Genomic DNA, 12,375 nt, shown 5'->3' with positions numbered 1-12,375 from the left:
GTAGCGAAAACAATACAGCAAGGGATTAATGTAAATGTTTTCTTGTATTTTTTGTGTCATCAAGTTTCCACCGTGACATTTTCACCCCAGGGGTCGTTTTCACTTCGTTATTGATTGGGTTTGCTTGCTTCTGGATTGAATTTGAATATTTAAACATCAGCCTCGGTTGTAAATAAGGTAACTATATCTGTATCATGGTGCTCATTTCGTTTGCCCCCCCGGTGGCTGTAAATTATTTAATCAAGACTCCAACACTGTTGTGTCTTAAAGGAGACTCACCAGAACGATTGTCCCCCACGTTACCATGTCATTATCCCAGTGAAAGGTTCCGGATTAGATAATCAGCCCGATCCCCGAATATTAACTAAGCTTGCTAAAAAGAAAGTCGTGTGTTTAAAAAAAAAAATTACAGGAGTTGGTGAAACCTAATTTTCTTTTGTTTTTCTTTGGGCTTTTTCTTTTAGATTCTCGCCAGAGAATACTGAGCTACTGACAACTCTTGGTCTGCTATTTCTATCAGTAGGTCAAACCATTTCATCCGTAACATATCTCCAATGGGAACACATTGTATTTTAATACGAGAGGCCGTTTGAAAAGGAAATCATACTTTCTCTCACGAATAGCATCATACTATCATAAATGCACAAATGTAGCCCCATACAGAAACAGTCATACTCATGCACGAATTATACTCTCTCATTCTTACTACTTTACTCTCATACTCACTACTATACTCTCTCACACATACTACTATTATATTCACACATTAGGATACGTTCTCACACATACTACTATACTCTTATACACACACTATTATACTCTCTGACACATACCACTATACTCTCATGCACACACTACTATACTCTCACATATACTTTTATGCTCTCTTACACACTACTATACTCTCTCACACATATTACTATACTCTCATACAAACACTACTATACTTTTACTTTTACATATAACTTTATGCTCTCTTACACACTACTATACTCTTTCACACATATTACTATACTCTCATACAAACACTACTATACTTTTACATATAACTTTATGCTCTCTTACACACTACTATAATCTCTCACACATACCACTATACTCTCATGCACACACTACTATACTTTTACTTTTAATTATACCTTTATGCTCTCTTACACACTACTATACTCTCTCACACATATTATTATACTCTCATATACCCCTACTAGGCTATCACATACGTACTACCATACTCTGTCACATACTATTATACTGGAAGCAACTCCAGTTTGACGTTGAGCTGTGATAAAGACACAGATCAGTGTACATCACCATGGTTATCAAAAGTACCAAGGTATAACATTTAAAAATGAGTGTATAGTAGTATGTGTGCGAGAGTATAGTTGTGTGTATGAGAGTTAAGAAGTACGTGTGAGAGTAGAGTAGTTGTTGTGGATAGGAATGACTGTGTATGTATGAGAGTATAGTTATGCTCGTGTGAGAGTATTTTATTAAATGTGAGAGCAAGCATGATATACTTCTCAAACGGGCTCCCATATTTTAATACCAATACAATTTTTGTGGTTATCTTATTTTCCAGCTTGGTAAATACCAAAAGGCTTTTGAGCACCTTGGAAATGCCCTCACTTTGGACCCAAATAATTACAAGGTACATACAACTTGAAATACTACACTTCATTGTCTTGCCGTTATGGCACTCTAGTTTATTCCATGTGTGCGTATTGTTCCAAAATGTATTTTGTTTTTTTTAGTATTGTTTGGTTCCGGCTAATTGGTTTTCTTAGCATCAAAGTTGTTATAGAGCAGTTTTGATTACAGTAAACTGCAAGGACTAGCAAAGTATTGCCCACCCACCAAGATATTTTTATCATATTGCCACATTTAAGCTCAGCCAACTGACTCCTTAAAGACTTCTGAAAGATCCAATGTCGACCTAAATGACTAACAATAACAAACAAAGTGCACCTATGTGTCATTAAGTCTCAGTTTAGATGGTCCTGCTCTGAGATTTGTGGAAGCACAAACTAGCATTATGAAGGCCAAAGAATACACCAGGCATGCCCGGCAAGTTATATAAAAGTTTTAAGCAGGAAGCAGTGCACTGTGCAAGCGATAATATCAAAATGGAGAGAGCATCATCCATCTGCAAACCTACCATACCTGGCCATCCGTCTACTAGCCATGCCCAAAGTCGCGAAAGCAGCCTCACGAGACTGCAAGCTCGATCCAATTCCAAAAATTGAGTGCTACATTGAAGGAGAAATAAAATACGGACAAAAAATAAAGTGCTTTTTCATGTAAAACAGTGTGTAAGTTGGCCAAATTTACAACCTCATCTCTCTCTGAAATTCTGATAGACACAATCTGTCTACTGGTGCATTATTCATATGTAAATATACTTTTTACTAAAACTTTAATCCCGCAAAGTAATCCTTTTATAACTATATATACCTGTCCTTTGATGAATTTTTTTGGTCACCGTAACAGAATAGTTGAGTCAAATCATGTTTATTTGTATAGCTCTTAATCACAAGGAGTCTCAAAGGGCTGCACAGACCACAGATTATTGCAAACCATCGACTATTATTACACCATCCCCTGATCTATAACCGACATGAGGGCAAGGAAAAACTCAAAAACCTTAACATGAGGAAAATGAAAAAACATTGCGAAGGGACCACAGATAATGTAATCCTTCCAGGATAGCCAGGCTGCAATGGATGTTGCAGTAACAAATAGTACACAGATATTGTCAACAGGAAATATAGGTTATTCATATGTTATAGAATAGAAGCGTGTTTTTAGCCTAGATTTAATCGGTTCCACTGAGGTTGCAGATCGAATTTAAGGGAGAAGGGCATACCACAACACCGGTGCCCGAATGGAGAACAAACTTGAACCTGCGGTTCTCTTCTTGGCTCTTGGGATCACTAGTAGACCAGCATTTTCAGAGCGAAGGCTTCGGACCAGAACATAGAGGGAAATTAAATCTGAAAGATACGAAGGAGCAAGTCCATGCATGATTTTGTATACCAACATAACCTTAAAATCACATCTTAAGCTAACCGGGAGCCAATGCAGGTTAGCAAAAATCTGGGTCATGTGATCAAACTGTCTTTTCTTAGTTAAAAGCCTCGCTGCAGCATTTTGTAACAGCTGAAGACTCTTGATTTTGGACTTCGGGAAACCCGTAGAGTAGTACATTACAGTGATTGAGACGGGAGGTAACAAACGCATGAACTACAGGGAGTGCAGAATTATTAGGCAAGTTGTATTTTTGAGGATTAATTTTATCATTGAACAACAACCATGTTCTTAATGAACCCAAAAGTCTCATTAATATCAAAGCTGAATATTTTGGAAGTTGGAGTGGGGCTTTTTTAGTTTTAGCTATTTTAGGAGGATATCTGTGTGTGCAGGTGACTATTACTGTGCATAATTATTAGGCAACTTAACAAAAAACAAATGTATACTCATTTCAATTATTTATTTTCATCAGGGAAACCAATATAACAGCTCAACATTCACAAATATACATTTCTGACATTCAAAAACAAAACAAAAACAAATCAGTGACCAATATAGCCACCTTTCTTTGCAAGGACACTCAAAAGCCTGCCATCCATGAATTCTGTCAGTGCTTTTATCTGTTCACGATCAACATTGCGTGCAGCAGCAACCACAGCCTCCCAGACACTGTTCAGAGAGGTGTACTGTTTTCCCTCCTTGTAAATCTCACATTTGATGAGGGACCACAGGTTCTCTATGGGGTTCAGATCAGGTGAACAAGGAGGCCATGTCATTAGTTTTTCTTCTTTTAGACCCTTTCTTGCCAGCCACGCTGTGGAGTACTTGGATGCGTGTGATGGAGCGTTGTCCTGCATGAAAATCATGTTTTTCTTGAAGGATGCGGACTTCTTCCTGTACCACTGCTTGAAGAAGGTGTCTTCCAGAAACTGGCAGTAGGACTGGGAGTTGAGCTTGAGTCCATCCTCAACCCGAAAAGGCCCCACAAGCTCATCTTTGATGATACCAGCCCATACCAGTACCCCACCTCCACCTTGCTGGCGTCTGAGGCGGACTGGAGCTCTCTGCCCTTAACCGATCTAGCCACGGGCCCATCCATCTGGCCCATCAAGACTCACTCTCATTTCATCAGTCCATAAAACCTTAGAAAAATCCGTCTTGAGATTTTTCTTGGCCCAGTCTTGACGTTTCAGCTTGTGTGTCTTGTTCAGTGGTGGTCGTTTTTCAGCCTTTCTTACCTTGGCCATGTCTCTGAGTATTGCACACCTTGTGCTTTTGGGCACTCCAGTGATGTTGCAGCTCTGAAATATGGCAAAACTGGTGGCAAGTGGCATCTTGGCAGCTGTACGCTTGACTTTTCTCAGTTCACGGGCAGTTATTTTGCGCCTTGGTTTTTCTACACGCTTCTTGCGACCCTGTTGACTATTTTGAATGTAACGCTTGATTGTTCGATGATCACGCTTCAGAAGCTTGGCAATTTTAAGAGTGCTGCATCCCTCTGCAAGATATCTCACTATTTTTGACTTTTCAGAGCCTGTCAAGTCCCTCTTCTGACCCATTTTGCCAAAGGAAAGGAAGTTGCCTAATAATTATGCACACCTGATATAAGGTGTTGATGTCATTAGACCACACCCCTTCTCATTACAGAGATGCACATCACCTGATATGCTTAATTGGTAGTAGGCTTTCGAGCCTATACAGCTTGGAGTAAGACAACATGCATAAAGAGGATGATGTGGTCAAAATACTCATTTGCCTAATAATTCTGCACTCCCTGTATAATCTCCGCAATTCCGATTTTTTTCTCCTAATCACACCATTACATGTATTCCGTTACTCCCCAACCTTGGTTTGCGGAATGCCTCTCTCCGGTTTCACCGGAGCCCGACAGAGAAGGCATGCTTTTCGCAAGATCATCTTTGTTTTCCTTCGCTTTCATCAGCCTCCGCGAAGGCATCCCATGGAATCATCCCGAAACAAAAGGAAAAAAGGTCATCGCTTGTCAGCTGATGCCCTCCATCGTTCATCCTTTTTAAAAAATCTTCCTCTAATCGCTCGCTAATGACGGCTTCGGTTCGCAGGCCATCCTGGCGGCGGGAAGTATGATGCAGACCCACGGGGACTTTGATGTGGCCATGAACAAGTATCGGGTTGCCGCCTGCGCTGTGCCTGAAAGTCCGCCACTCTGGAACAACATTGGCATGTGCTTCTTCGGCAAAAAGAAATACGTTGCTGTAAGTCGTGTTTTACCTGGATGACACTCTTCGCCTCGTAAACCACAACAAAGGGTTTATTTGCATAATGTTGTGGTCTGTGAAAAGTGGGACGAGAAGCTTTTTCAGAGAGAAATCAACTGTAAATAATCAGGCTATTCTTATCCGTCCATTTCAATCTGTGGTCATTTTTAATCAATGTAATGCGTCACACATAGATCAGGGATTTTATGCTCGCTATGTCTTATTCAATATGTTTATGTGTCATGCTGTCTTTGATTCCTTTTAAGATAAGACAATCCAAGGTGGAAATCACAGAATGCCACCCTACTTGATCTTTTTTCTTTGTGAAGACCAAAAGCCAAATTCAAAATTCTGGCACTTTTGTATATTAGTTCAATAATTGATCAGTCAATCATATTTGCAAAACATTGCATGAAACGGGATTCAAACCCGTGTCGCGGCGGTGGGAGCACCAACACTTAATACTTGACCACCTCCATCCATCCATTATTTGCACCGCTTATCCTCAGTAGGGTCGCGGGCAATGTTCCCTGTAATTTTCCACGGGTCTGAGCGTTCACACAAAGTCGGTGAGCAAAGCTTGAAACAACAGTGAGCCACCATAATCCCAAGTGTGGCAAGATAATTCATTATCAAACATGTCCAAAACTTGACATCAAGTTACATTTTGCTGAGTTTCCGGCAATGCAAATATATTTTTCTCTTTTGAATGAATTTACTCATGTACTATTGCAAAGGTTGTACGGCCTCCAAACGTCGTTTGTTCTTACAATTCTTTCACAAGATATCCATTTCTTTTTATTTCCTGATATATCTTGTCGCATAATATTAACATTTTCGGGGGCTTATTTAGTCAGTTGTAAGATACAGAACTGTACTTAATCACACTTTTTAGTGGAAGTACAATGTTGGCGACAAGATTCACTTGATATAACTGGAAATTATTTCAATGCAACAAACTTTTTCTTCTTTTTTCTGTGTTTTTTTTTTCTACTTTTTTTTTAAATTCCTTTTAAAAAAATATCATTGTGTTTATTTTTCCGAGCAGTTACTTTTTTCTTTTTGTTCTCTATTTACTTTTTTCGTACATTTCTTTCTTTTCTTTTTTTCTGGCTTTTTTCTAAATTTTTCCTTCTTTTTTCTCTTCCTTTTGTTTCTTTTTTTTCTCAGCTTTTCACTACTTTTTCATTTTGTTATTTCTTTCTTTTTTGTTTTATTCCCCCCTTCCTTTAAGTCATTTTGTGCATAATTTTACTTAATATTTGGTCATGTTGGGATTAAAGAAGCAAAAACAACCTGAAGTGCCGTTTAGGACCCAAAAGAGCCGGTTCCTTTTAGTGAGCCGAGCCGAAGAAGCCGGTTCTCGACATACTATACTAACTTTACTCAACTTCGTTCGACTTCAAAAAATCGCATTTAGGACACAACGTCAGGGGAACCCGTGTATTTTTACCTTCATGCACTGTAACTTTGACTTAAGTCGCTTCTTAATAAGTAATTTTGAGCCCTCATTTTTGTGCGCTGGCTAGATTTTCTTGTGCGCTGAGAATGTGCGAGCAGTGCGCAATTGCGCACGCGCGCAGCTTAGAGGGAACACTGGTCGCAGGGGTGCTGGAGCCCATCCCAGTCATCTTCGGGCAGTGGGCAGGGGACACCCTGAACTGGTTGCCAGCCAGTCGCAGTCCACATAGGGACAGAGATTTCACTCGCTCATTCACACCTAAGGACAATTTGGACCGGCCAATTAACCTGACATGCATGTTTTCGAAATGTGGGAGGAAACCGGAGTGCCCGGAGGAAAAACCACGCAAGCACGAGGAGAAAATGCAAACTCCACACAGGAGGTTCGATCTCATGACCTGAGAACTGTGCCGCACACGCGCTAACCACAGCGCCGCCGTGCTGCCTACCTGCCCACCTCATTAACTCTATTTTTACTCACAGTGCCAGAAACACATAGTGTATTTTGTTTCTCCACTTTGTGTCAATTACATTGCAGTTTAAAATATATACGTACGTAAAAGAGCTATTTTGTTGAAACATTAGATTCAAGATACAAAGTGGTTATTGACATATGCACAGTAAAGAATCACAATTCCCTGTTCTTACTTTGCTGTCCGCACAGTTGCCAGCGCAATAAAACTAAGTAACTCTACACATGTATATATAAAAGAATATTACGAATATTAAAAAGATAAAAATACAAGCTTAACTCAAGATGAGTGAAGGCAATAAGATAAAAACTGACTGTAGAATAGAAGAATAGTCCAAGTATGGTATAATTTAAAGTGTCTGTAGTGTAATAAAGTGTCTGTGGTGCATTTTTCGATCACCAGCCGTTTGAGAGTCGGATAGCAGAGGGGTAAAATAAATTCTTTAGAAGGATTATCCCGCATTTCACATTCCTGTACCCCTGTCCTGAGGGTAGGAGTGTAAACAGTCCGTGTTGTGGTTGGATGGGGTCCTTAATGATAGAAGCAGCCCTCCTGTGAACTCTGCGGTGGTATATGCGCTGCAGAGAGGGCAGTGGAATCCTGGCGATCCTCTGAACGTTCTTAACCACTCTCTGCAGGCGTCAGTCCATGGCTGGGATACTGCCGTACCAAACAGTGATGCAGTTGGTCAGGATGCTCTCCACTAGTTGAATAAGTGGAGAGACTGTTAAACCTATAACAGTGTCTTAAATAACGTCTGCATCTTTGACATTGGCCGTACAACAAAACATCTCCGCCCGGGTGGCCGACAACTTTTTCAAGGAAAAAAAAAAGCAGATGTTTTTTTCAAATCAAACCTTTGCTTTATTCCGATTTCGAAATCTTCTTTCGGTTTGGAAATTTTGGAATTTCTGTTTGTTTCGCAATTTGAATACTCTGCAGCCGATCAGAAGCCTGCATCGAATAACTTTGTGCTTCCGGACTTTCCCGAGCGTTATCAGGTCGCGCGTTTGCATATCATTTTCCAAAGTTGACGCACAGAGAACACAAGAAAAATAGATAAGTGGTTAGGAATCAAGCCAAAACCTCAGCTCCAGAAGAAAGATTCAAAAGAAGCTAACAAAATTTATGATGCTACAAAACGTAAACGTATATTAAAAGCATCGTGGAAAGAGGAGTTCACGTGGCTTGTAGCAGACGACGCAACGCAAACATTGCATGAATGAAGATGAGTCAATACAGGTACATACTGATGGCAGATGGAGAACAGCGATGTCAGAAACAGGCAATGAATGTGATAAGTAGATATATAATCATTTTTATTTTAAAGTATTGTTCTGTTATATATTCTGATTATCAATCCCTTAATACTTTGCAACAATCTTTTTTTTTTTTTTTTTGCGATTAGTCGTCTTATTGTGTTTCAAGTTGTGAAAAATGGGGCAGGCATCTTTATGGCTGGGCGGGCATCCTTTCAGAGTTGTCTGCCCTGGTGTCCGTTAACTTTTTGTCACAAGTTTCAGACACTGCCTATCATAATGCAGAACAAAATGCACTAAGCAAATAAGTGATTCAGGCACCGTGCAAATAGTGTGATAATGAGACAAACTCTGCTGCCTTTTTGTATGTCATCTGTACCAGTTGTGATCCAGTGGAAAAATGTTACCGGTCTTACCACCATGACCCCGGTTTGAATCCTATGTTTTGTGATTTTGGTCACTGATGATGTGTATATATATATATATATCAATTGATCAACTATTGCACATACTGTATATGGTAGTATACCATATGAATTATTGTAGTGATGCAGACCTTTATTTTACTGTATACATTTCCAATCTTATCCATCATATTTTGCGGTATATAAGGCGCACAAAATACAACATATATATTTGTAGTCTTGGATTTAATATTGTGAGCAGTTTATTTCGTATGTACTATTTATTGGGGTTATTTGGTTTCCTCTGACGTCTCTTTTTTCCCCCATCTTTCCTTTTGGCAGGCCATCAGTTGCCTGAAGCGAGCTCACTACTTGTCTCCTTTTGACTGGAAAGTCTTGTACAACCTGGGTCTGGTGCACCTGACCATGCAGCAGTATGCTTCTGCTTTCCACTTCCTCAGCGCTGCCATCAACCTGAGCCCGCCACTTGGCGAGCTCTACATGCTTCTGGCAGGTACTGACACCCATGACTAAGGAAACATTTTCTGCACCAGCTCACTTTTTTCTAGGTTTGCTTGATGAAGTGTTTACATTTGATGACAGTGGCTTTGACCAACTTGGATGATGCGGAGAACGCCACCAGAGCATACGAGCAAGCTGTCAAGCTGGACCAGTAAGTAATGATGTCGTTCTTGAACATGGCAGCTCTAAGAACAGGTTCTCTGAAGTGAACAACGGGAGCCGGCTCGCCACCTATCAAGAGGTGGCGCCCTCTGAGGCGCATTTTTTCTCCTGAAGGTGCTTATTATTGGTCAATATGCACTCTTTCAGTGATTTACTTTTGCTGACTTTGAATTTGTCGAGTAAAGTAGTCCCTCGTTTTTCGCTGAGCGTTGCTTTCCAAAACCAGTGAAGTGGAAACCATTATTTAAAAATTGATTGATTTATTTAATACTCAAGAAAAAAATCCAAATTACAGGCTCAAGTATTTGTTTAACAAATAAAATGACTGTACTTAATAAAGTTTTTTTGCAAATAACTTCTGTACATCAAATTCTAATTTTGAAATATAATTCTGCTGTTTTATTGCTCAACCTTATAAATGAAGGACTCGATCCACTTTACATGATACTTTGCCGGCATCATGAGGGCTTTAGGGAAAACTGCATTTATTTTCTGGGTGTGACCCACAGAAATGAAACATTTTTAAAAAAGCAGCAGGCATCCACTAGGGACCGCCAAAGACCTGCATGTGGTACTGAGGAGGTTCACCGTGTGGAGAGGTCCAACTTTGTTGGCGAAAGAAAGCCTCTTCTGTTTATCCAATTAGAATGCAGAACATAATACACCGTAAAAATCCATGAAGCAGTAAACCAGCACTAACCGTAGCGCAAAGTCTGAGGTGTTTTTGCAATCAGGATAACGAACAACTGAAGAATAATAGTAAAAAATAAAGAGTCTAAGGAGATGTCAACTGGCATCTGATACAATCACTTTTGACTTTTTTTTTTTGCAGTTCTAACCCTCTGGTCAACCTGAACTTTGCAATCTTCCTCTACAATCATGCTGACAAGTCGGGAGCGCTAAATCAGTACCAGGAAATGGAGAGAAAAGTCAACTTGCTGAGAGATGGCAGCGGCAGCTTTGACTTTGACCTCGAGGTAAGCAAATCACTGATGCAGCGATAACCACCCTCAAAGCATTGACATCATCTTGAAGGCTTCGCCTCCTTGCTGCAGCTTGTGGAAGTGGCTCAGAAGTTGGGGTCAGGCCTGCAAGTGACTGAGAGCATCATTTGGACCAAGCCACCCAAGAGCTCCAAGTCCAAAGTGAGCTCAGGAAGCACCACGCCAAGCCCCGGTGCTCCTCTTGGTACCAATCAAGCCTTGGGTCAGGCCATGTCGTCTGCTGCCAGCTACAACAAGAACGTCACACAACCAACAAGTAACGTATTTTCTTTCTGCACTCAAAGGCGCACCCCCCAAATATAGTCTTTTGTCAAATATTTTTCTTACATAATACACATGAAAGGGTCTTGTTCACGAGTGAGGGGCCGTCAGACTATTAAAAAAGCAAATACCTGTCTCAGACACGTAAGATTTATTCAACTTTGCAAGTTTTTGACCACTTTTTGGAATCTTAGAAACAGGGATAATAATCATATTCAACAGAATAAACACCCATAGGCATAGCAATAAAACACATGGCCCGACAGCAATAGATTTACTACATGAATGACTATAAAATGACTGTTGCATTTATGCAGTCAAATAGTTCAATGAAATGTCAGTATATGTACATTTTTAATGCCGGATAACTTCAATAAAACAACATATTGAGAAAGTACATGATATGCTATAATGCCCATTAATTCTTCACATGATTGACAGTAGTAGTGCTAGATGTATCTCTGGGGATAATCTTAGCCTGGATATTGGGTTGGTCTGGAGCAGGCTGTTCTAAGTAACTGAGCTTAGCTAAATTTAGCCTGCTTTCATGCAACCGACTGAAGCCTAAATTCAGACAGACCGACAAACATATCCAGACTTAATCCATTATTTTAGTTTCGTGCAAAATTCTCAATTTGTATGTGTGTGTGTGCCTGTGTGTGCGGTGCCTCTTGCAGATCATATTGTTGGGTTTCACAGTCTACGGAACACATTTTCTCCAAAGCCTTTCACCTTTTTTAACACCTGAACCATACCTGTATATGACTCTTCTGTATCTGTCTTCCTCACAAGGCCCCACGGCATCAGTGGACGCCGACCCAGATGCGGACAATGCTCCCACCCCTCCTTTTGATCATCCGGGTTCCCCAGAACTCGCCCAAGCAGAGGACTCCCGACCCAAAACTTCCAAGAGCAAATCAAAGGCGGGGGAGTGAATTTCTATTGCGGAATTTCTACTTTGTCTCACTTCAATTTCCTCCCGCCGATGTCGATTTAGCGGTTTATGTCTTGTGGGATCGCTTCAGTCAGTTTTACTTAGTGCCGGAATAGACAATGGTCAGGTTTGCTTTCCGCACACACTCGGTGGTGACAAATTGGACACAATACAAGTGATTGTTTAAGATTGTTTACGGAAAATATTCGCTTTCGTATCCGAGGTGATTGAATTTCCTGCTATAGATTGACTGGGAACTCATGCTGCTAGGATGAATATCAGAGTTCCAACAGGATAGGCTGATTTTATAGGGTTCTTGGGTAAAGAGTTTTTTCATTGCAAATAGTGATTTGTTACCCACCAAATGCCACAAGTATGTAATTTGTTCCAGATTAAATTATTTAGTCGTGCATTAATTCGTTACTCTTTGTGTTTATAGTTTACGTTTTGGATAAAGGTTTGAAGTCAAATTCCATACACACACACAACACACACTGTTTTCAATATATTATTGAGAGTTAATTTATCTTGTAATTTTAAAATATTAATTCCTCTACTCCAGTATTGCAAGCCAACAATGTCTTCTAGACTGGGCAGAGAGCAACCTGTGATCTTTTGGGCTGTGTTGATT

General features: G+C 40.2%; 1 protein-coding gene across 2 annotated transcripts in view; it reads left to right on the top strand.

Annotated features, from left to right (window-relative positions):
* Positions 1-12,119, top strand: part of bbs4 (Bardet-Biedl syndrome 4) — a 31,600-nt gene extending 19,481 nt beyond the window's left edge. For both annotated transcript variants that reach the window (XM_088333608.1, XM_088333609.1), the window contains 8 exons: positions 465-519; positions 1,580-1,648; positions 5,109-5,261; positions 9,204-9,375; positions 9,465-9,534; positions 10,378-10,522; positions 10,601-10,805; positions 11,603-12,119. In XM_088333608.1, coding sequence (XP_088189734.1) covers positions 465-519; positions 1,580-1,648; positions 5,109-5,261; positions 9,204-9,375; positions 9,465-9,534; positions 10,378-10,522; positions 10,601-10,805; positions 11,603-11,745 — 1,012 coding nt within the window. In that variant the 3' untranslated portion in view covers positions 11,746-12,119. The remainder of the gene's footprint in view (positions 1-464; positions 520-1,579; positions 1,649-5,108; positions 5,262-9,203; positions 9,376-9,464; positions 9,535-10,377; positions 10,523-10,600; positions 10,806-11,602) is intronic.
* The last annotated feature ends 256 nt before the right edge of the window (positions 12,120-12,375 follow it).

Source organism: Urocampus carinirostris, chromosome 4, assembly GCF_059441175.1.
Source record: "Urocampus carinirostris isolate Australia breed hairy pipefish chromosome 4, RoL_Ucar_1.0, whole genome shotgun sequence".
NCBI classification, from domain to species: domain Eukaryota; kingdom Metazoa; phylum Chordata; class Actinopteri; order Syngnathiformes; family Syngnathidae; genus Urocampus; species Urocampus carinirostris.
This window is presented reverse-complemented; position numbering and strand designations above follow the sequence as displayed.